Here is a 14,482-nt window from a genome sequence, read left to right on the forward strand (position 1 = left end):
ATATATATATATATTATTTTTATTTATTTTTTTAATATATATATATATATATATATATTAAAAAAATACAAAATTATATATATATATATATATAAAAATAAATAATAATAATATATATATATATACATATATATATATATATATAATTTTTTTATTTTTTTAATATATATGTATATATATATATATTTTTTTTAATAATGTATATATATATATTTTTAATATATATATATACACACACACATATACTATTATATTATATTATTATTATTATATTATTATTATATATTTTTTTAATTTTCCTGAGGGAACTCTCCTGAAGGAATCAATAAAGTACTATCTAGTACTATCTATAGTATATTGTATTATATATATATATATATATATATATATATATATATATATATATATATATATATATATATATATATATATATATATATATATATATATATATATATATATATATATACATATTTGTGTATATACAAGTATATATACATGTATGTATGTATGTATACATATTTATTTGCATACATTTATGCATACATATGTACATATATAGATATATACTGTATATTTTTATATATGTAAATATATTTACATATATATATCTGTTTGTATATATAAATATATTTATACATATACATACATATATACATGTAAATACATATTTATACATACATATATACTGTTTATACACATACAGTGTTCCCCATACATTTTTAATGCTGGAAGCCATCAATAGATTTGGCGCAACCTGTTCACACTTGCTCATAAACACGTCATAATGGGAATGGAACTTGTGATTACAAGTCCATCGTAACGCCGCTTACTAACACACCTCAGACGCACCCGGTTTGCCAGGTAATAATATGACATGGCAAAAGAGATCAGTGCTGCAAATTTAGCGACTTTCTTGACATATTTAGCGAGTGTTCACGCCACCCAAAATTATGTTTTTCAAAAAAGTGACCAGTGACAATTCTATCAAATTGTTGTACATTCTTCCGGCGCTTCTCTTTGTGGATTGGTTTTATGGAATAAAAATATGTTTAAGTATAAACATACTTGCTTTATTTTCATGCATCCATATAAATGGCATGCACGTGTGTCATGGCCATTTATGCAAATTACATAATGAAGTCTCCTACCCTTACCCTGCCCGGCAACCCACAGCCACAGATTGCAGTCCTGCTGCTAAATTGTATTTTGTACAATAGAACACATTTAATTCAAATAATTCTGCTCCGTCGTGTTTTTTTATTATTACCTAAACATGTTAATGTTGGCATACATGGAAACATTTATAATAAAATGTATGAATTACAAATAAAATGTGAGTTAGTGATGTGACGTTTGCGAACAAATCGGGTCTTTAGAACGGATCTTTTAAGTGAACGATGAGAACTTATTCCCACTTATGAGCCGTTCCTTTGGTGGCCGTTTTTTATGCACTTGCAAATAAAGCGTCGGCAATTGCCCGCGCTACAACGAAATAAGTAATACAGTACTTAAAAGAAACTTAGCCTCATTTGGAGTCACTTTTTTAAATAATTAAAAAAAATGCCCTTTTTCAATTCAATACAAATATATATTAAAGTCAGTGTTTCCCACACATTCATTTATTTGTGGCGGCCCGCCACGAAAGAATTACGTCCGCCACAAATAGATTTTTCGGCTTTATTTTTTTTTTTTTTTTTGTCCTGTCCTGTTCTCAGGCAAATCATATAGTTGATGTAGATGCCCATATAGGCTGTTCAGATTTACTTTACAAAAGAGAAGTGTAGGATACGTCTCTTGTTCCCTTTTTTGTATTTGACCACTACTGTTTTCTGTTTATTTGTTACTGACTGTGGCAGGACACCTCTGCCTCTGTTTCACTTTATGTTGCTGGTAAATAATATGGTTGTAGTAGTAGGCTAAAGTTAAATTATTTTGTATGCACTAATTAAAGGGGCAGAGCTTTAAGAGACATTTTAGCTTTTATATTTTACAAGATATATTTTTTGTAAGAACCACAATTAATAAATATATTTCAGTGAATAACTTATTGTTCAAATCTGTATATAAATATGTACATAAAGTGTTGTAATTATATTGTAAAATGGATGGATGGACGGACGTTTAAAACAAAACTATTATTAATTAGTAAGTATACATTTTTTGAGCCTTTTTAGAGAAAATCATATCATTGTAGTAAATTATGCAAATTAATTGATGATGTCATGGTGGCCCATAGCCACGCCCCCACCGCCACAGGTATCTTGGCAGTTTATGGGAAACACTGAAAGTATTATCATTTTCTTAATTGTATTTATTTTTATTGTATTTATTTATTTTTATTTGGATTTTCTTTTTTGTTTTATTGCTCTGATATGTAGTAATTCAAGTGTACACACACCAGACAAGATTGTACAATTTGCTCATTTTTATTCCTGTTGAATTTATACTTTTTGTATCCATTAGTGCTTTTTATTCTTTCTATTTATGTATTGTTAAAATGCTCTTGTACCACAAACTTTTTGGGGGGTAAGGGGACATTTGAACTAGTGATGTCATTGTCAAAGCATTGAAATACGGTACCGCCTTATGGAGCGCTTACAATGAAAACACAACAAATTTATAGCCATTCATAATATTACATAATATTTGTGTGAATTTCAATAATTCTGATCCACATGTTATCTTAGAAGTGATACTAGGAATTGTTTCCCTGATTAAAAATAAAAAAAAACTGTTATAAAAAATAATTATATAATAACGAGCCAGTCTTTCCAACGGCTCTTTGAAAGGAGCTGTTCCTGTCATCACAATCCCATTTCTAAATTGAGAGCCAAAGGGGTAATTTCTTTGAAAATAGGTCAGTTATGTTGACACGTGTAGTGTTGTTAACGTCATCATTATCACTCAGCAGCAACATAGCAACTGTCTAAATACACAACATTAAAACAAGCTCAGTGCAACGTAAGTTTCAAAATAAAAGCCTGGCAGGTGGGTTCTACAAATTGCACCCTTTTTTGTTTTGTTTTCAAATAAACCACTTGAAGATATATTGTCAGAAAATCTGCAGGAGAACATTTGAATAAGAAATGTATTCTGACACTGCAGAAGACATTACACATTTTCTGACAAAAAAAGCTATTTTTTTCCACACATGACAATTTTTGATGCACAAATTAAAAGTGCGGTTGTATTGATGTCAAAGAAATACCTGTCTATTCTCAAAATGGGCTTTATGGCTCTTAGAGGGGAGCCGGATCTTGTGGAGCCGTTCAAAAGACTGGCTCGTTATTATAGTTATTTTCTTGAGTGATTTTTTTTTTTGCAAAAACAACAATCACTAGTAGCTTTTATAAGATATCAATCAGAATAATATACATTTACACAAATATTACTGTATTAGTAAGAATTATGTTAATATATTGGCAATAATTTTATTTTTTTGTTTGTTTTCTGGTCCCATGCTTTGACAGTTATATCACTATTTTATTTTCCCTAAATAACTTTGTAGCATTTGGATAATACAGTTACAAATCACAAAAAATAAGAATAACATGTATACAGTTTAAATATAAAAGTATATATAAAAAATATATAATACAAATTAGGGCATAGTAAAAACATAAATAGAAAATTGTACTATCCTACATTAGATTAGATTAGTTTATTTCAAAGGGGACAATGTAATTTCATAAAACACATGACTACGCATGGTTAAAAAAGACAGAATTAGCCAGAAGGCTAGTTTTCATCTGTAGTCCCCTGGCCATGATGTAAAAAAAAAAAGCAGTAAAATTACAATTCAAAAGAAAAAGAAAACAAAGAGAGAGAAAAATAAAAAAAATTGAAAAAACCAATACATATACAATATGATAAAAAATAAACATTCAACATCACAACATAAAATGTATCTTAGCATCAAAACAGGCTCATCTTTTAGTGCTGGCAGCTGCAGCCACATTTTAAATGTTTACATTTTTCATCAGAACAATGACCATAAAAGTGAATCTAAGTTAAGAAAAATAAAATAAAATTAAATAAAATTTAAAAAAAAAAAATTAATTTGAAAAGTTTTTGTTCTCACAGTTCAAATATAGTTTAAATATAAAAGTATATATAAATATAACACAAATTAGGACATAGTAAAAACGTAAATACACAATTGTACTATCTGACCTGTACCGACATCAGAACAATGACCATAAAAGTGAATCTAAATTAAGAAAAAAGAAAAAAAAGAATAAACTAAAAATACATCTTAAAAGTTTCAAACTGTGATTCGGTTCTCACCGTTCAAATGACTCGATTTGTTCATGAACGTCACATCTGTAGTCAAGTTAGTGCTGGCAGCTGGAGATGTTTAAAAACCACATTTTCAATTTTTCATCAGATTATTGACCATGAAAGTTAATATGAATTAGGGAAAAAAGAAAAAAAAAGACAACAAAAAAAAAAGATTACAATTAGTTTAAAAAGTTTCGGTACTCAACGTTCAAAAGACGCCTGAACCTCACATCTTTAGTCAAGTCACCAGGTGCGAAAAATACATCATCTCCCTGAACTCATCATTTGGAACAGCGTTGTGGGGTAGATGTTGGAAAGTCAGCTAACATTCCTCAAAACAACAGAGACTCGACGCCATTAAGCACCTAATTATGCAAATTAAACGCCAGCCTGTCAATAGGAGGAGTGCAAAGTTCAACAATGGGCTTTATGGCTCTTTGAAGGGAGCCGGATCTTGTGGAGCCGTTCAAAAGACTGGCTCGTTATTATAGTAATTTTCTTAAGTGATTTTTTTTTTATTAGCAAAAACAACAATCACTAGTAGCGTTTATAAGATCTGGATCAGAATACTAGAAATGTACACAATTATTATTGTCTTGGTAAGAATTATGTTAATATATATTTTGGGTTTGTTTTGTAATCCCATGCTTTGACAGTGATATCACTATTTTATTTTCCCTAAATAACTTTGTAGCATTTGGATACTACAGTTACAAATACACAAAAACAAGTAAGATTAAAATGTATACAGTTTAAATATAAAAGTATATAAAAAAACATAATACAAATTAGGGCATAGTAAAAATTTCAATTAAAAAAATGTACTATCCTACCTGTATTTACATTAGATTAGATTAGTTTATTTCAAAGGGGACAATGCAATTTCATAAAACACATGACTACACATGGTTAAAGAAGCCAGAAGGCTAGTTTTCATCTGTAGTCCCCTGGCCATGATGTAAAAAAAATAAAAAAGCAGTAAAATTACAATTTAAAAGAAAAAGAAAAGAAAGAGAGAGAAAAAGAAAGAAAAAAAAGCACACAATACATAAACAATATGATAAAAAATAAAATACAACATCACAACATAAGATGTATCTTAGCATTAGAACAGGCTCATCTTTTAGTGCTGGCAGCTGTAGGCGTTTAAAACCCACATTTTAAATTTTTCATCAGAACATTGACCATAAAAGTTAATATAAATTAGGAGGGAAAAAAAAGATTACAGTTAATTTTAAAAGTTTCGGTTCTCACCGTTCAAAAGACTCCTGAACGTCACATCTGTAGTCAAGTCACCAGGTGCGAAAAATACATCATCTCCCTGAACTCATCATTTTGAACAGCATTGTGGGGTAGATGTTGGGAAGTCAGCTAACATTCCTCAAAACAACAGAGACTCGACGCAATTAAGCACCTAATTATGCAAATTAAACGCCAGCCTGTCAATAGGAGGAGTGCAAAGTTCAACAATGGGCTTCCTCTTTCTTTGAAGTCGGTCATGACATGTGCCTATCGACACGTTATCACTCGGAGCTAATGGAACGGCTAACGAGTCAGGAATGACATACGACATTATAATAACGTAGCGTTAATATATATTTATATATATATATATATATGTATATATATATAACGTTAATATATTCCAGGCTCGGTAGTGTGAGTGCTAACGTGGTCTGTAGCGACGCTAGCTTCCGAGGAGCAGATGACGTCACCATTGTTTACATTCCTGCACCTGCTAGCTAGAGCAGGTTAGCATGGTCAGCTAAAAGCGTCGCAAAGGAGGAAAGGAGACGGCAAACCAACGCTCGCCTGGAAGGACGACGACGACGACGAGCGACGAGCGACGACCGGTAAGGCGGATATTTACACACCAGTCTCGGCGTCTTTGGCGGGGTTCTCCTCCATCTTCGCCTCCATTCTGTCACACCGAGCAGCGGACACGCTGCGCCTGTTGCCATGGCAACAGAGCAGGCGCCACAGGGGAGGGAGGGGCTCTCTCAATGGACACATCATTAGGTACACTTGCACGCTCATAAATACAATAGATGTGTGTGTCTGGCTTTTAAAAAGTCCTACTTGATAACATTTTTATTTTTAAATAAGTCTCAGAGACACCTCAAGTGTATTTGGAATTACTCTAATTGTAGCTTTAATGCTGGAATGTTGACTGCTTAGAGCCTTTGTGTCAAAGTCCAGGCTCGAATGAACGATATATGGCCCCTGGAATGATATTTGATTATTATTAGAACCGGCCCGCAGGCCGCAGCCACCTGCTGCTGTTTTGCACGCACCAATACTCCATCCGTGTTAGCGCTTTCTAAATGGGGTCCCAAGTCATAAATACATCAATCAATCAAACAATGTTTACTTATATAGCCCTAAATCATGAGTGTCTCAAAGGGCTGCGCTAGCCACAACGACATCCTCGGCTCAGATCCCACATCAGGGCAAGGAAAAACTCAACCCAATGGGATAACAATGAGAAACCTTGGAGGGGACCGCAGATGTGGGGACCCCCCTCCCCCCCTGGGTGACCAGTGCAATGGATGTCGAGTGGATCTAGTGTAATATTGTGAGAGTCCAGTCCATAGTGGATCTAACATAATAGTGTGAGAGTCCAGTCCATAGTGTATCTAACATAATAGTGTGGGAGTCCAGTCCATAGTGGATCTAACATAATAGTGAGAGTCCAGTCCATAGTGTATCTAACATAATAGTGAGAGTCCAGTCCATAGTGGATCTAACATAATAGTGTGAGAGTCCAGTCCATAGTGGATCTAACATAATAGTGTGAGAGTCCAATCCATAGTGGATCTAACATAATAGTGAGAGTCCAGTCCATAGTGGATCTAACATAATAGTGAGAGTCCAGTCCATAGTGGATCTAACATAATAGTGAGAGTCCAGTACATAGTGGATCTAACATAATAGTGAGAGTCCAGTCCATAGTGGATCTAACATAATAGTGTGAGAGTCCAGTCCATAGTGGATCTAACATAATAGTGAGAGTCCAGTCCATAGTGGATCTAACATAATAGTGTGAGAGTCCAGTCCATAGTGGATCTAACATAACAGTGTGAGAGTTCAGTCTATAGTGGATCTAACATAATAGTGTGAGAGTCCAGTCCATAGTGGATCTAACATAATAGTGAGAGTCCAGTCCATAGTGGATCTAACATAATATTGTGAGAGTCCAGTCCATAGTGCATCTAACATAATAGTGAGAGTCCAGTCCATAGTGGATCTAACATAATAGTGTGAGAGTCCAGTCCATAGTGGATCTAACATAATAGTGAGAGTCCAGTCCATAGTGGATCTAACATAATAGTGTGAGAGTCCAGTCCATAGTGGATCTAACATAATAGTGAGAGTCCAGTCCATAGTGCATCTAACATAATATTGTGAGAGTCCAATCCATAGTGCATCTAACATAATATTGTGAGAGTCCAGTCCATAGTGGATCTAACATAATAGTGAGAGTGCAGTCCATTGTGGATCTAACATAATAGTGTGAGAGTCCAGTCCATGGTGGATCTAACATAATAGTGAGAGTCCAGTCCATAGTGGATCTAACATAATAGTGTGAGTCCAGTCCATAGTGGATCTAACATAATAGTGTGAGAGTCCAGTCCATAGTGGATCTAACATAATATTTTGAGAGTCCAGTCCATAGTGGATCTAATATAATTGTGAGAGTCCAGTCCATAGTGCATCTAACATAATATTGTGAGAGTCCAGTCCATAGTGGATCTAACATAATAGTGTGAGAGTCCAGTCCATAGTGGATCTAACATAATAGTGAGAGTCCAGTCCATAGTGGATCTAACATAATAGTGAGAGACCAGTCCATAGTGGGGCCAGCAGGAGATCATCTTGAGTGGAGACAGGTCAGCAGCGCAGAGACGTCCCCAACTGATGCACAGATGAGTGGTCCTCCCTGGGTCCTGACTTTGGACAGCTAGCGATTCATCTGCGGTCACCGAATCTGTGCCCTCCTCCCCACGAAGGAGAGGGGGGCAGAGCAGAAAAGAAACGGCAGATCAACTGGTCTAAAAGGGGGGTCTATTTAAAGGCTAGAGTATACAAATGAGTTTTAAGATGGGACTTAAATGCTTCTACTGAGGTAGCATCTCTAACTCTTACCGGGAGGGCAATCCAGAGTACTGGAGCCCGAATAGAAAACGCTCTATAGCCCGCAGACTTTTTTTGGGCTCTGGGAATCACTAATAAGCCGGAGTTCATTGAATGCAGATTTCTTGCCGGGACATATGGTACAAATAGTTGGTTAAAGATGATCAAATGATTATAGACTATAACGTTTTAAATTTGTTTAGTTTGTCCTTGTTAATGTTCTGATGCAGACAGTATTTTTTTCACACAAAATGAGCTGCATTAATTAATGTAGGCGGGCGGTCACAAAACTTAGACTTTGACAAACTTTATTGATCCACAAGGGAAATTGTTCCACACAGAAGCTGAGTTACAAAGGATGAAAAGGGTAAGGGTGGAAAGGATAATGCAGGTATAAAGTAGACTAAAAATGTACCATAGTAGCAATTTAAAATATAAGATTTATGTAATATTTACATATTATATATACAGTATATGATATATACTGATATATTATTATATTATATTTGTATATAATATATACAACATATAACAAATCCCAATTACCATGCACAATATTACAGTATATGTAACAGCTGCAGCAAAAAAAGGGCAGCATAAAATAGTCGATCCAGGCGAAAATATACATTAAGTACACAAAAAAAGTATACAAAATGTAAGCAACGTTAGCACAGCTAGGTGAGCTACAGCGCTAACACATACATTTTAGCACCAACTTCATGCTCTGTTATTTGCTGAAGAAAAACAAAATAATTAAACCTACAGCTCCCCTGTCTGTAGCCGACTGACAAATAGTTGTCAGAGGTTTTACGGCGTGTAGTGAAGCCTGCATGGTTACAACGCGCTCCTCCCAGTTCACACAGTATTTATCGACACTGATGTTCATTAAAAGCCGCACCTTTCGTCTAATGACTGTTCATAACAACGTTCAGTCGGCGTATTTTAGGATTTTCCAGGATTGTATCAAGGTGGACTTTGTCGTGGTGCGCCGCTTTGCCATTCATGCCACACCTGCATTTGAATGCTTTTAAAGACGGCCAATCACCGCAGGCCACGGTGCAGAATCGGCCCGCGTATTGATTAAATATGGTGCTTTTCCAGGCAGTCGGAGCGTGGATGTCATCAAGGCCAATCAGGCCTGATCTGATTCCTTTGCCGTTACAAAGGCTGCACCTGATGAAGTGCGGCAAACGAGCAGGCCAAAGAGGCTGCAGGGTGTTGTTGATTTTCCAGGTTGTAAACAGTGTGCGACCGGACCTAACGATGTTGTGTATTTGATGACCGGCGTCAACAAGACACTGAGCAGATAGGTCAGGCTGATTATTTGCCAGATGCAGCATGCCGTGGAAATCTTCTATTTTCAGCAACGACGACGACAACAAAAATTGAAAGACCGGCGCCCTCCATTGCTGTGTCATTGTTTTTTAACACTTGGGCCAATTAAAGTAGCTCTACTGTGGCACAGTCACTCATTTCACAAGAGGGAGATTGAAATTGAGTTACGGGGCATGAGGAGAATAAATTAGATACGCCGCATGTTTCCCCTTGTTTCTATGCTCTTATCGAATAGAGACGACATCAGGGTGGTTGAGTTTACCATAATATCGTCTGCTGCAGATAAGGCGACTCTTCAGATCCCGACTCGATTCTGGTATCACGTCCGGAAAAAAAATAAATATAAACATGCCGTCAAAGTTCCTGTACGGGGGAAAATCCAGAGTTGCCAGTGCCTTCAGTCAACTGTGGCGGCCCACCATGGATACACGCTACGTGGGTCCCTCGCTCATGAACACATAATAATGGGACTGTTTGAATGTAGGTGTGGATGGCACCATACTCTGCTTTAAGACGTCTCATTCGCGCCTGTCTGACATACTTGCCAACATTGAGACCTCCGAATTCGGGAGATGGGGTGGGGGATGTATATATTTTCAAGTATTTTTATATATACACTACCGTTCTAAAGTTAGGGGTCACATTGAAATGTCCTTATTTTTGAAGGAAAAGCACTGTACTTTTCAATGAAGATAACTTTAAACTAGTCTTAACTTTAAAGAAATACACTCTATACATTGCTAATGTGGTAAATGACTATTGTAAATACAAATGTCTGGTTTTTGGTGCAATATCTACATAGGTGTATAGAGGCCCATTTCCAGCAACTATCACTCCAGTGTTCTAATGGTACAATGTGTTTGCTCATTGGCTCAGAAGGCTAATTGATGATTAGAAAACCCTTGTGCAATCATGTTCACACATCTGAAAACAGTTTAGCTCGTTACAGAAGCTACAAAACTGACCTTCCTTTGAGCAGATTGAGTTTCTGGAGCATCACATTTGTGGGGTCAATTAAACGCTCAAAATGGCCAGAAAAAGAGAACTTTCATCTGAAACTCGACAGTCTATTCTTGTTCTTAGAAATGAAGGCTATTCCACTAAATTGTTTGGGTGACCCCAAACTTTTGAACGGTAGTGTGTGTGTGTGTATATATATATATATATATATATATACGTAGACAACTAAGGAAATGACAAATGCCGACTTTATTCGGGCTCCCGAACAAAAAGGAGTGAGATGGAAGAGAATGAAGCCGTTGTATGACAAGGCAAAGAGGAAAGCGTACTCTAACCTCTTCACGCTGCATTTGTGCACTACAAACTGATTAGCAATAACTCTGTATTCCACACAACTGGCGAGCTTGTCCAGATCAATAGCAACCTTACTCGGGGCAAGAACAAACAGTCTTTTTTTTCGGACTTAAAACTCCCTCCATCATCCACGGAGTTTATTGGATGAGGCATTCAAAAATTTTCTTAGGTCCGAAAATTCCTTCAAAACAACTCTCTCCAACCAGTCTTTGGTTCGGACCCGCATTCAATCCAGCCATTCCGAGACATTCTTGGTAGTAGTGTCATGTTCGTAGCGCAATCTAAGATCATTTTTTATGCTCGCTGCCATTTTTATATCAGCTTGGCCATTAGAGACGTACTAGTTCTAATCCGTGCCAATATTACAGCGGACATCAGGAACAACAAGGAATGTGCTGTTGACTTGTAAGGAGATGCAGATGTCTTGTTTTGGTGAGACGTCATAGGTCAGCCGGAAAAGCAATACATTAAAGGCCTACTGAAATGAATTTTTTTTATTTAAACGGGAATAGCAGATCCATTCTATGTGTCATACTTGATCATTTCGCGATATTGCCATATTTTTGCTGAAAGGATTTAGTAGAGAAAATCGACGATAAAGTTCGCAACTTTTGCTCGCTGATAAAAAAGCCTTGCCTGTACCGGAAGTAGCGTGACGTCACAGGAGGTAATATTCCTCACAATTTTCCTTTGTTTACAATGGAGCGAGAGAGATTCAGAGCGACAAAGCGACGATTACCCCATTAATTTGAGCGAGGATGAAAGATTCGTGGATGAGGAACGTTAGAGTGAAGAACTAGAGGCAGTGCAGGACGTATCTTTTTTCGCTCTGACCGTAACTTAGGTACAAGCTGGCTCATTGGATTCCACACTCTCTCCTTTTTCTATTGTGGATCACTGATTTGTATTATAAACCACCTCGGATACTATATCCTCTTGAAAATAAGAGTCGAGCACGCGAAATGGACATTCACAGTGACTTTTATCTCCACGACAATACATCGGTGACACACTTAGCTACTGAGCTAACGTGATAACATCGTTCTCAAATGAAGATAGAAACAAAATACATAAATCCCTGACTGGAAGGATAGACAGAAGATCAACAATACTATTAAACCATGGACATGTAACTACACGATTAATAATTCTCAGCCTGGTAAAGCTTAACAATGCTGTTGCTAATGACGCTAAGGCTAACTTAGCAACCGGACCTCACAGAGCTATGATAAAAACATTAGCGCTCCACCTACGCCAGCCAGCCCTCATCTGCTCCTCAACAGCCGTGCTCACCTGCGTTCCAGCGATCAACGGCGCGACGAAGGACTTCATCCGTGGGTTTGGCGGCTAGCATCGGCTAGGCGTCTGCTAGTCCTTGTTGTGTTGCTACAGCCAGCCGCTAATACACCGATCCCACCTACAACTTTGTTCTTTGCAGTCTTCATTGTTCATTAAACAAATTGCAAAAGATTCACCAACACAGATGTCCAGAATACTGTGGAATTATGAAATGAAAACAGAGCTTTTTCTACGGGCTCCGAATACTTCCCTTGTCCTCGTGACGTCACACGCATACGTCAGCATAATAAAACGTTTTTAACCGGAAGTGTGGCGGGAAAATTAAAATGTCACTTTATAAGTTAACCCGGCCGTATTGGCATGTGTTGCAATGTTAAGATTTCATCATTGATATATAAACTACCAGACTGCGTGGTCGGTAGTAGTGGCTTTCAATGAATGTCACACACACACTAGGTGTGGTGAAATTTGTCATCTGCATTTGACCCATCCCCTTGTTCACCCCCTGGGAGGTGAGGGGAGCAGTGGGCAGCAGCGGTGGCCGTACCCAGGAATCATTAACCTCCAATTCCAACCCTTGATGCTGAGTGCCAAGCAGGGAGGTAATAGGTCCCATTTTTATAGTCTTTGGTATGACTCGGCTGGGGTTTGAACTCACAACCTACCGATCTCAGGGCGGACACTCTCACCACTAGGCCATTTTATGCATATGCATAAAGGTGTTCTGTTTTCTTTCATGTATGGAAATCAACAGAAATATATGGTTCTAACCCAAGGACATCAAAGCGGAGTGGAAGCAGGACCAGACTCCCCTCCAGGTGACCTCTTCTTGAACCTCCTTTTTGAACTGTTTTACAAACGTCTTTTTGAACTCGTTTACGACCTCTTCTTTTGAACTGTTCGGTAACCAAAGGCAACGCTGTTTACGACCCACTTCCCTCTGGAAGCAGTTGTGGTCATGTGGTCGGAGAAAGTCAAATAAAGAAGGAGGAGTAAAATCTTTCGCCAGAGCGTCCTGAGATACCGTACAAGGGTACAGTGAACAGGCGACTCTCCTCAATTGAGTTTAGGGCTGCAACTAACGATTAATTTGATAATTGATTAATCTGTCGATTATTACTTCGATTAATCATCGGATAAAAGAGGCAAACTACATTTCTATCTACGGAGCCCCTAAAGGGACATGGGAATTTTTTTTTTTTAGACCTGAAAAAAAAAAAAAAAAAATTATTATTATTTTTTATTTTTTTATAAAAAGTTTCTCGTGGCCACGAGAAAGTTTCTCGTAGCCACGAGATACTTTCTCGTGCATGTCTAAAAAAATAAAAATTCCCATGTCCCTTTAGGGGCTCCGTATCTATCCTTTCCAGTATTTTATTTTTTAAAAAAACAGCATACTGGCACCATACTTATTTCGATTATTGTTTCTCAGCTGTTTGTAAATGTTGCAGTTTATAAATAAATATTTATTTACAAAAAAAAAAATTTTTTTATTTATTTTTTAAATTTATTTTAAAAAGCCTCTGCGCATGCGCATAGCATAAGATCGAACGAATCGATGACTAAATTAATCGGCAACTATTTTTATAATAGATTTTAATCGATTTAATCGATTAGTTGTTGCAGCCCTAATTGAGTCCAAATTGAATTATGTCTCTGTTTAATTCTTTGCCTCTTGCCTTGTTTAATAGATGTCATCAGTGTTTGAACATGCACTCATCTGTTTGATTATTATAATATTTTTATGATGGTGAGAAGTTGAAACCGAGATCAAAATGTGATTAATTGTGCAGCCCTAGTAGGAAATGCTAACGACTAACAAAAAAAAATGCATAAAAAGCATCCAGGAAACAGGTATGTCCTAATTGCCAATCAGGGAAAAGGTGAGGGAGGCAGTGCTCAGACCAGAGATGAAGTGGCAGGAAATGAAAGTACACAGGAAGTGGAAACAAGAAAACAAGAGCGCTGGAACGGAAATAACACCCAGCACGGGAAGATAAATAGGTCCAAAACTGTCACGGAGGGTCATGACAATTTTATTGGAGTCTCCTCGCAATAAAACCGATGCATCATGAAAATCCAGGTTGATATTTCAACAACCGTGACCACAAAGTTT

At 36.7% G+C, this 14,482-nt stretch overlaps 2 protein-coding genes across 6 annotated transcripts in view; one reads left to right on the forward strand and one right to left on the reverse strand.

Moving 5' to 3' along the window:
• agbl4 (AGBL carboxypeptidase 4) overlaps positions 1-6,249 on the reverse strand; it is a 923,746-nt gene extending 917,497 nt beyond the window's left edge. The window contains exon 1 of the mRNA XM_062027925.1: positions 6,159-6,249. Coding sequence (XP_061883909.1) covers positions 6,159-6,204 — 46 coding nt within the window. The 5' untranslated portion in view covers positions 6,205-6,249. The remainder of the gene's footprint in view (positions 1-6,158) is intronic.
• Positions 5,675-14,482, forward strand: part of elavl4 (ELAV like neuron-specific RNA binding protein 4) — a 324,532-nt gene continuing 315,724 nt past the window's right edge. For 2 of the 5 annotated variants that reach the window (XM_062027931.1, XM_062027930.1), the window contains exon 1: positions 5,675-6,137. The gene's annotated coding sequence lies outside the window, so the exon portion shown is untranslated. The remainder of the gene's footprint in view (positions 6,138-14,482) is intronic. The other 3 variants (XM_062027926.1, XM_062027928.1, XM_062027929.1) reach the window with 3 other exon arrangements.

The sequence above is a fragment of the Entelurus aequoreus genome, linkage group LG19, assembly GCF_033978785.1.
Source record: "Entelurus aequoreus isolate RoL-2023_Sb linkage group LG19, RoL_Eaeq_v1.1, whole genome shotgun sequence".
Lineage (NCBI taxonomy): Eukaryota > Metazoa > Chordata > Actinopteri > Syngnathiformes > Syngnathidae > Entelurus > Entelurus aequoreus.